General features: G+C 37.7%; 2 protein-coding genes across 2 annotated transcripts in view; both read right to left on the bottom strand.

Moving 5' to 3' along the window:
* Positions 1–80: 80 nt before the first annotated feature.
* LOC101301445 (EC protein homolog 2-like) lies at positions 81–859 on the bottom strand. Its single transcript, XM_004290017.1, has 2 exons — positions 742–859; positions 81–252 (listed from the first exon to the last, which is right to left on the bottom strand). The coding sequence occupies exons 1-2, from the start codon at positions 825–827 to the stop codon at positions 81–83; spliced, it is 258 nt and encodes an 85-aa protein (XP_004290065.1). The 5' UTR covers positions 828–859.
* Positions 860–6,005: 5,146 nt separating this feature from the next.
* Positions 6,006–9,544, bottom strand: part of LOC101311247 — a 4,719-nt gene continuing 1,180 nt past the window's right edge. Inside the window, exon 2 of the mRNA XM_004292260.1 lies at positions 6,006–7,351. Within this exon, the coding sequence (XP_004292308.1) occupies positions 6,195–7,351 (1,157 nt within the window). The 3' untranslated portion in view covers positions 6,006–6,194. The remainder of the gene's footprint in view (positions 7,352–9,544) is intronic.

The raw sequence follows: 9,544 nt of genomic DNA on the forward strand, positions 1-9,544 counted from the left end.
AGTAGAGATATATATATATATATATATATATATATATATATATATATATACACAACCTAGCTTTGCCGAGATAGCCATGATTAGGCGGAGCATGTGACACAGGTACAACCAGTGCCGCACTTGCAGTAAGCCTTGCCTACCCCGGTGGAGACGACGCTCTTAGCACAAGTGCACGGGTTGCAGCCGCAGTGGTCGCCGCACGAGCACTTCAGGTGGCCATCCCCACTTGTGGCCTCGGTCTTGGATGTGCACCTGTCATATATACAAGTACAGATTGTGTAATATTTCCACAACTAGTGACATATATGTCATATACAAGTACAGATTTTGTAATATTTCCACAACTAGTAACATATATATAAGAGATCTAGAGAGAATTTTGAAGAAAGAGGTGGATATATCTTCCTTCATAAACAGATTCTCCATCAACGGCTCAGACAAACCGAACAAGCCAGTGGTTGTTTGCTAACTGGAGAATGCTAACTAATTTCTCTAGGATTCTTAACTCGAAACTATAGAGCTATGCTCGAAAGAGAAGGGCCAAATCCTAAACACTAAACAATAGGGTTTCAATAAACGTGCTGCAATAATAAACTGATCCGTCCGGTCCATCGATCCAACTCTTGAAAATTAGCTCATACGAACTAAAACAGATTCAGCCATTCAGGGTTACTTCCCTTTCGAGGTCTTCATATGTCAAAACTAAACTCGAAGCATGCACAGTGACGACGTTTGAAATACCTGCAGGACACGCCGCCGGGGCACGGAACAGTGCAGCCACAGGTATCGTTGCAGGACATCTTCACATCTCCAACTGTTTCTGCCATTTCGATCTGCTTCTTCTCAGTGTTCTCGACGCAAAGAGCTAGCTACTACTGTTCGTTTCCTTAGAGTACGAACGATCGAGTACGACTTCAAAAAAGCCATATATATGCATGTGTGATGCCAAATGGCACAAGTAGTCTTTAGGGTTCTTGTGGAGGTGGCAAAATCTTTGCATGCAGTTCTTGTAGCTTCACCACGTAGCTAGCCAAAGTCGATCTCGATCTCTGTATATTTTCAGATAAACTTTCACAAACATCTGATCTCGATCATTTGTCGTATCAGAAGAAAACACATTATCCGAGTTTGATAACTGACGTACTGATGTAGAAAGATTATGTTCAGTTCTCTGACATACGCTGTGGATAACAATTGAAGGGTCTAAGAAGCTAGAAGAATGTTGTTGATAGTTACAACACTGTTTTGGATCGAGCTGCTTGATCACAAGTCGAAAAATGCCAATTTGATCTATACTGTAATATTTTGGGTTCAAGTATAATTGTTAATCTCGTTATATACAGATAGCAGGAGGTTGGACGTTGGATTATTTTTTAGATAGCAGCTTATGCTAGCGTATAAGTTATAAGATAAAATTAAACAATTTATTTATTTTTTTGTTAATTTGTCTGGTTTTTTATTAGTACATACATAGATTTGATCTAGGAAAGAAGACATGGATCCTCTGCGCTGTTTAAGGATGTTTTCTTGTGAATTCATCAATTCATGCCAGCAAATAAAAGGGTCCACTGTATTTTAGCTCAAGATTGAAGTAATATCGATCTCTACATTTTGGCCACTGAAGAAATATCTTGATATTTTCAATTAGATCAGCCTCTAATGAAAAAAGAGAACGAAAAGAATAATGGACAAAATAGATCGTATGATTGCATTTGATCTATATATAATTGAGGACGTTATATCATCATCAAGCACAAGCGCACAAGCTAAAGGTCACAAATTTGATAGCCAACTTCCAACGAGAAAATATGAAGCAACTAAAGTTGGATATAAACTGGTCGGTGAGCCGTGACTTAATTGATTAAGGTGTTTAACTGACAACTTTAAGGTCATGAGTTTAAACCTTACGAACATATGTAGAGTGTGTAAGTTATTAATAATTATCTTATTTTTTAAAAAAAGTTGGATTTAAACTATTTTGATTAGAAAGTTGATTTCCTCATGAAATGAGACAGGGAACAACTTTAGTCGACATATCGATATAAATACAAATACAAGAAATGAGCAGCTTGATCGAGTAGTTGATCTTCAATTAAAAACAATCAAAGGATTTTAGAATCTTCTTCGGAACCTTGTTCGTCTAATTTGAACTTAGTGGTATCCATGTAATTAAGGAAGTTACCTGATGATGGAATTGAAGTCCTGCTCGTATAGTCCATAAATTGCTTCTACTATCAAAATTACAAAATATATATATCGGTTTTTCCAATATTCTTAGTTGAAGCTAAACTAAGGTTAAAACGAATGTTGATCAAACACTGAAAGATGAAATATTAATCGATCTATCAACTTAACAATTACAAATTTACAACCATCTAAACTTGAGTAGAAATGATCAATTTTCTGCAAAACATCAAAATGAGTCATTTTCAAGATAGTTGGAAAGGAAGTGTTCATTACCTATTGAAGAGGTAAGGATTTAGATTGCTTTTAGGTGTAGGAATCTAGCTAAGACGCCCATTGAAAGGAAGTGAGCATTTCCAATTTAAAACGTGGTAAGAGTGTGTGGATTCGATTGATGATATACACAAATGGACAAACTATAATGTTTTGATAGAGATATAATACAAGCTCAAAATGTTTTGTGTGGGTTAGTTAGGGTTTAGCTTATCTCAGCAATTTGGCACCCCTTTTCAGTCTTCTCTAATTTTTGGTACTTATATATAACTCATCCTGCAAGGAAGATAGATTGGAGATTTGGAGACATACAAAATCGTATTACTCTTCCCATTCGATTATGATTAATCAATGTGATTAGACCACATGCAATTGGTTATATGACTAGACTGCACTTGGTTGTATGATTAATCATCTTCTCTTTTTTGTAACGAATGTACGATAACCACAAAAACTACAAAAGAGACATCTCATTTTTAGACGATAAATAATTTAAGATGTTATAAATGATTTGCGTCTGCTTAATTTATGTTTTCGGCTAAAATAAAATAACTAATAATTTAAATCAAACAAAACCATGAGAAGTTACTAAAATTCATCTTATGATAACTACACAGACTAGAATTATAACTCAAGAAGTTACTATTTTTCTTGAAATAACTGCAAGTCTATAAAAACATGAGAAGTTGTAACTTTGTTAAAGCACTGAAATGGTCAGGAAAATCCTCCTAGAACCCGGAATCTTCTGCACTTTGCTGAACATTCAGAGAAGAACAAGGGACTACTGTCAAATAGATGGAGCAAAACAAAACAAAGCAGTTGGATTCTGTTCCTCTGACAAGTGAAAAAAGCTTTCCAAATTAAATTTTAAATCTACAACCGACTCATCCTAAACAAAGTTTTTGTAAATATGAAAAGGAAATAAGACACTTGCTACTTGTGAGTTGTGACCGGCATTTGGTGCATAGACTTTGATATGCGGACCTTTTTGGACTGACCCAAGTAAATTTGCCATTTTTGTACCCTTGTTTATTTTCTTGGTGCCCCCTAAAACTTTGCAAATTTCAAACCCCAAAGGCCCCCCAACAACGAGTGTTTTTGAGAAGAAGAATCATGTTGTAGCTTTAGTGGTCCACAATGGTAGTAGCCGTGCCATTAAATGTTGGGTATGAGTCATGAGGTGCCCTCTTGCGCCCAAGTCCCTCTCTTGGGTACATTGCTTCGAGTTCCTTTTTGTTCTTGACTTCTTGTGATTATAATTCGGTGAGTTTGGTGTTTATATTGGTTTCTGTATGTTTCGAGAGAGTCACTCAGAGGGAAACCTTCTAACGAAGATCTATGTAATGAGGACTAGTTAATGACTTTTCAGTTTATGGTTTTAAAAATCTATTTTTTGATCACATTTTATGGTTTAAAAAGTCTATTTTTCGATCACATTTTGACATTTCATCTGTTTAGTTTTTAGGTCTATATGAGTATATCATTTATACAAATTTTTAACAAAATTGATGATCATTAAGGTAACGAACTATATTAAATTAATGAACGAACTAAATCTGTTAAACATGAACCGTTCAAGTTCATAATTGGTAAATCACACTTATGAATACCTTAACCATTTCTACTATGACTGAAAATTTACATAAATGATCTACTCATAAATATTTATAAACTGAACGATCAAGATGTAAATATAAGATCGAAAAGTCTTCAACTAGTCTTTATTATAGAGGTCCTCATTAGAATGACTCCCGTAACTCAGAATCATAGCCGGATTCGTTACCTGCCAAATAAGAACAAGCGTCGAAGGAAAGATGAGGTTTTGTCATTCGACATTCTAATGCCTAAGTCAAATACGTGTGAGAATGCATACTAGGTAGCAATAAGTGGAGGGATAGTGGCTTACCGTGGAGATGCATATGTATTTATAGAGCTAGGGTTGGTTTTGTCTTCTTTTAACACCCAAGTGTGACCCATTAAGTAAGAGAATGCAAAGCTAATATGTGTGTTCTTGTTGGGTTAGAAACTTAAAAACAAGCTACATTTAGTAGACGTTTGGTATGTACTTTTGGTATTTGAGTCCATATACATAGGATATAAACAATGTATTTCTTTGGCTTCGTTGTTTATTTTTTTAAAAACTGAGCATGAGAAGTTCTGAACATAACATTTTGTGCGGATTCATAACTCTTTTTTCATATAATAGAACCAATTTCAATGTAATTTTAACATGAAATTCTCACTTGTCTAAAAAATGTTCAAAAGAGAAGTACCAAAATTTAGTAACCCTTAATAAATTGATGACCACTTTCAAAATAAATTTAACAAGAAGTGCAATAAAGAATGTGGTCAGAACAACCTCAACACCCACATGACCATCATACATGCTTCTAAAAGGGGGTGAGTGGAGTGCTTGCTATTTGAGGCAATCTTTCCTTCCATTAGTTTTAATCTTGCTCCTCTATACTAGCATCATTCAAGATTGTATCCACCAGATGACAAAGTTGCTTATATCATCGCAATTTTTTATACTTCATGTTCACCAAATACCTTTATTTATTTTTCTTTTTCCGAAAGGACCAAATATTATCATGTCCAATTTTGCATGCTCAATTACTAGGGTTATAGAATACACCAAATTACTTGAGAGATATTTATGTATTTTTTTATTATAATGATAAAAGAATACTGATATCAATTATATGTGATTATGAATCACATTCTCACGAAAAATTTAGACAAATGTTTAAATTTTTTACAGCATGCAAATCAACATTCGATAAATTATCTGATCCTTAATAATTTTAATCACAGTATACAGATAAATCCAAATACCTTTATTATATCCCAATTTACAAATTGACATGTTACTGATAGATTAGTAGGGGTTATTACTTTCTTGGGGTAATGATGCTGAGCCATATAAATCAAAGTCCACCACATTACAAAGAGACATGCTCAAATCCCACTATATATGGAGTTGGTGAATCCAAAATCCAGCAGTGTTTTTGACAGGATGATGACTGATGATGACCCTGAAAAATTGACATTTAGGTTCTGCTTGCCACTAGTTTTATCAAAAATTTACTAAGATGCTCAATTTACTAGCTGTGATCATCAAAATCTCAGAAACTCCCAAACCCATTGCTACTGTTTATTCACATTAAAGAAAACTAGGTCGTTGGTTAAAGTCTTGCTCTCTTTGTGTGTTGATCATGACATTTTACAACAAAATTACAAATTAGGGTTTCTTTTTTCAATAATCATTGAAATCAAATCAAATAAAAAAGGTGTAGAATGTCCAAATAGTGAAATACTGATAAAGATTGAGTTAGTTGCAGCAAATTATTCAGCTCAAACTCATCTTTGCATCTTAATAATATGATTCAAAACTGGATTTCGAATTTTCATCTTCGCAACGTACTGATGATTCGTATATGTTTCACTCCGCGAACCAAACGAGGCTAATTTTCCTTTCGAAGATGTTCCACTCCACGATCCAAACGAGGTTAATTTTTGTTTGAACTGCCAAAATAACATATGAATATATCATGTACTGTAAAATTTCATATCTAATATTACACTATCCCTGCCAAAAACAAAATTACAACAAGCTCAAGCAGAGCTTACTTTATCCTTCTCCTCCACCACCAGCGCCACCACCCAAAACCCATATTCCCTTAATCTCCAACTATGTATCTATAAATCTAGAAACCAAAAAATAGAATGATTTGAATCTAATCCAAAGCATTAGGCCCAGCACAGGCCTTGAGCTCAGGGCTCCAAATCCACTGCAGCAAGAACTTCCTCCCTTTCCTCCCATTCACATTGAACGTCCTCCCTTCTCTATCCTTCATCACCTGCCCAATGTACCCTCCTCCGCCTCCCGTCCCGTACAGCCCCTCGCACAAGTCCCCGATCTCCGTCGGCGCCGTCGGGTCCTCCCCGGCGTACCAAGCATTCACAAGAGGATTCGACGAAAGCTCGGCCAGCTCGTGCCCGATGACACTGATCATCCCGTCGACGCCAATATCTTTATTCGGCGGCGACAGAGCTCCGGGGCCTCCTCCGCCCATGTAGGCCGGAAGCGCAAACGGGTAGGCGCAGACCTCCGGGCACTGCTTGGCGGAGTTGCCGATCCAAGCGTAGGGGAGAGTATAACCCACCATGGAAGGGAATGTGAAATAATGGAAGCCGCAGACGGCGCGGCAGAAGTCCTGCATGGTGACGTCGTCGGAGGTGAGGACGAGGTAGATCCCGTGCTTGTGGTCGGCCGGAAACGGCGCAAATCTGACGGCGTTACCTATCACCTGTTGCACGGAGAGGCGCGTGAGGGCCTTGCCTTGGGAGTATTTAACGTCAGCGTGTTCCCCGGCGACGACAACGGAGCGTGAGACATTGGCGCCGGTCTGGTCGGTGTAGAGGGAGACAGTGCGCCACCACTCGGCGACGGAGGGGGAGGGGGCAGCGCGGAGGTCGGAGGTGGAGATGGAGAGGAGGAAGTCCTTGATGAGGAGCTTCTGGGGGAGGGACCAACGGCCGTACCAGATGAGGTAGATGTTGATGGGGTGGGAGGAGAGGACGGGGCCCATGTGGTAGCGGAGGTGGACTAGATCTGAGGAGCCTTCGAACTTCTTGGAGGAGGAGAGGCTGCGTGGGGGGAGCTTGGGGTTGAAGAGGGTGGTGGGTTTGGTGTGGAGGGTCTGAACGGAAGAGGGTGCGGCGGCAATGGAAGAGAGGAGGAGGAAGAAAGGGGGAGGAGGAGGAGGAGGAGGAGGAGGGAGAGGGAGGACGACATTGTGGGAGAGGTGAGGTGGGGATGAGAAGGAGGGAGGTGGGGGTGAGATATAAAGGTGGGGAGGGGAGAGTTGGGAGGGAAATGGGCTGGAGACAGCTAGCGAGGTGGAGAGTGAGTGAGTGAGAGGAGCAATGGCAAGGTGTGAGCACAGTCTTTAGTCTTTACTTTGAGTCGTTGTCTCCTCCTCCTCCCTTCTTTTTTCTGTTTTGTTATGGAAAACTGGGGCTCGTTTTGTTTTCAAATTTTAACACGGAAATGATATGTCCTTGGCAACGTGTACGCTATTTGAATATGAGATATTATTTTGAAGACATTATTTGATGACATCTGTTTTGGTTAATGTTGTTTAATGATTTTGTTGAACGAATTACGAATCTATAACATAATCTAAATATCTAGAGTGACATTCGAATTAAAACCCATAGAGCAGCGCAAGCAAGACATTTTAAATAACTACACAATTTCGAAAATGAATATATATATATATCGGCATAATTTTGACAATACAAATTAAGTAACGAAGAAAACATGCAAGTATTAACTTTTATCCTGGTATGATCATAAAACATCATAAATCAACTATGCAAGCTGAATGAAAGAGCTTAAAGGTGTAAAAGAAATCACACCACGGGAAATGCATGTATTTTCATAAAGTTCCTATAACATATATACATGCAATCTTTAATCTACATATAAAGTCTTTGCAGCAAAAGGAGCGTGTTTATTGTACTATTACTAACGATGTAGAGTTGACAACTATTAAGTAGAAACATTGTACAGTGAGTGAACATACTTTACGCCTTTGTTGACAACAAAAGCAATCGTCCCACCTTACAAAGATCTGGTCAAAATTCGTTAATACTTAGAAAGAAGAATTCACAATCATACAAAATCACGAACCAAAACCATGAAGAATATCGTGTATATGTAAACATCTAAGGTTATACTTCATCTCGTATACCCTCATTCCCTTATTCTCTGTGTATTCTTTAACACAAGCCTCTTACTCATGCAACTCCACGGTGGATCAGAAATTAGAAGATGTTTCACTCTGAACCGCTCCACTTAAAGTGGTAATCTGCTAATCCTATTTTTGCTTTGTAGGTAACTGCTCCATAAAAAATGAGATGAAACTGTCATTTTTTTTTTTTTCTCGTTATAATTCTAATGCGTTTTATGATAAAGCCCATAATAACTATTACTTTTAGTTCCTTAAAATATTTCTACTATCTTGTTTTTTTAGGTAATTTAAAAAAAAAGATTTACTGAAAACACTAAAGCCACGCCTGATTTTCTAATAGTAAATATCTAAACCGGTAAAAAGTTCATTCTCTTCATCCCGAAAAAAATAGTTGGCACATAAAAATTCTTTAAGCAAAACGTACTCATGCCAGTGTCACTTGTTCTTCGGGGGGTTCTTTTTAGCTGCAATTGAGGGCAGTTATAGCAGCTTGACAGCTAAAGCTTAGGCAGCTAGGGCACCCCATCACCATGACAACGATCAAATCTGAAAACGACCGGAGATGGCTAGCTAGCCAGCTCTCTCTCTCTCCTAAAAGCTTGGGCCAATTATTTCTGGCAAATTTAGGCAACTGTGGACTGTAGTGGATGCTTGAGCTTAGCTGTTTCTGATCAAGCACAATCACATTCACTTTCAGTTACTATTTTTTTATCGGTGGAAAAAATTGAAACCTGACTTTGAGTTAATTTCACCGAATGGTTTTATTAAAAATATCTAAGAGCATCTCTAACGAACCTGTCAAATGACAGGATTGAGGCTCAACAGCTAGTTTTGATAACTTTTGATTCCTCCATTGAAGATGCCAAATACGACGTGGCTGTGTCAATTCCGACCTGGATTTGACCTTGAGCACAACATTGTCAAATTTGACCGTATGAACCAAGCATGTCAAATCTTATTCTATTGTTCCTATTCCTTCTCTCTTCCTTCTCTGCTGAGAAGCTCTCTTCATCAAAAAGATCCAAATTTCAGAACACAATTTCTCACCACCACCTTCAAAAAGATCCAAATTTTAGAATACAGCTTCTCATTGGGTCTGTAAATAAAATTAGAAGGGATTTAGAAGAACTGAATCTTGAAATTAGGGCTTCGATTGTGTGAGGATTTTTCTGGAGTGGGTGGGTTTCTGTAGGCTTTAGGTAAGAATTAAGAAGAAGAAAAACGAGTAAGGAAAAAAAGGTGGCTTGAACAAACTAAGTTATAAAAGATTTGATCTGTGTTCAAAGTCTCTTTGATTAGAAAGAGAAGAGTTGGAGAAGAAAGAAAAA

This window comes from Fragaria vesca, linkage group LG2 (assembly GCF_000184155.1).
Source record: "Fragaria vesca subsp. vesca linkage group LG2, FraVesHawaii_1.0, whole genome shotgun sequence".
NCBI lineage: Eukaryota > Viridiplantae > Streptophyta > Magnoliopsida > Rosales > Rosaceae > Fragaria > Fragaria vesca.

What these genes read in the sequence shown, in the direction of transcription:
- LOC101301445 (XM_004290017.1), bottom strand. Translation starts at nt 827, where the DNA reads ATGGCAGAAACAGTTGGAGATGTGAAGATGTCCTGCAACGATACCTGT. An exon ending in CCCGGCGGCGTGTCCTGCAG is followed by an intron (nt 253 to 741) that starts GTATTTCAAACG and finishes TATATATGACAG; the next exon opens with GTGCACATCCAAGACCGAGG.